Here is a 376-nt window from a genome sequence, read left to right as displayed (position 1 = left end):
GCAAAAAGAACTCTCTTCATTGTCTTCACCAAGAAAATTCCCATGCATAAGCATGCCCACGGCATCAGAAAGTAGTAAGCATAACTCGAGAAAATTCGTCCCACGAAGGCCAGAGACAATCCTGTAAAAGTATATCCAGCATATGCCACGATCTCGAGCAAAGGTGCCTCTCCACCACCCAATGAAAATAACGTCATTTTCAGCAGCGTGACTTGCAAAAACCAGCCCACCACCCCCTTGACAAACAGCCAGCTCAGAGCTTCTGGGCTAAACCTGGAAAGCATTATAGGAATGTTTAAATAAAGTAAAAAGTATTTCACCATTTGGCAATGGGTGAGAAAGAGAGAGGAGGGGTTGGGTGGGGGGGGGGGGATAT

The 376-nt window shown here is 46.0% G+C and overlaps 1 protein-coding gene across 1 annotated transcript in view; it reads right to left on the bottom strand.

Annotated features, from left to right (window-relative positions):
* Positions 1-5: 5 nt before the first annotated feature.
* LOC111376115 (protein YIF1A-like) overlaps positions 6-376 on the bottom strand; it is a gene marked incomplete at its 3' end in the record, with an annotated part of 2,173 nt that continues 1,802 nt past the window's right edge. The window contains exon 4 of the mRNA XM_022999042.1: positions 6-273. Within this exon, the coding sequence (XP_022854810.1) occupies positions 6-273 (268 nt within the window). The remainder of the gene's footprint in view (positions 274-376) is intronic.

The sequence above is a fragment of the Olea europaea genome, unplaced genomic scaffold (assembly GCF_002742605.1).
Source record: "Olea europaea var. sylvestris unplaced genomic scaffold, O_europaea_v1 scaffold1454, whole genome shotgun sequence".
Lineage (NCBI taxonomy): Eukaryota > Viridiplantae > Streptophyta > Magnoliopsida > Lamiales > Oleaceae > Olea > Olea europaea.
Note: the sequence above shows the minus strand (reverse complement) of the source record. Positions and strands in the feature narration are given on the sequence as shown.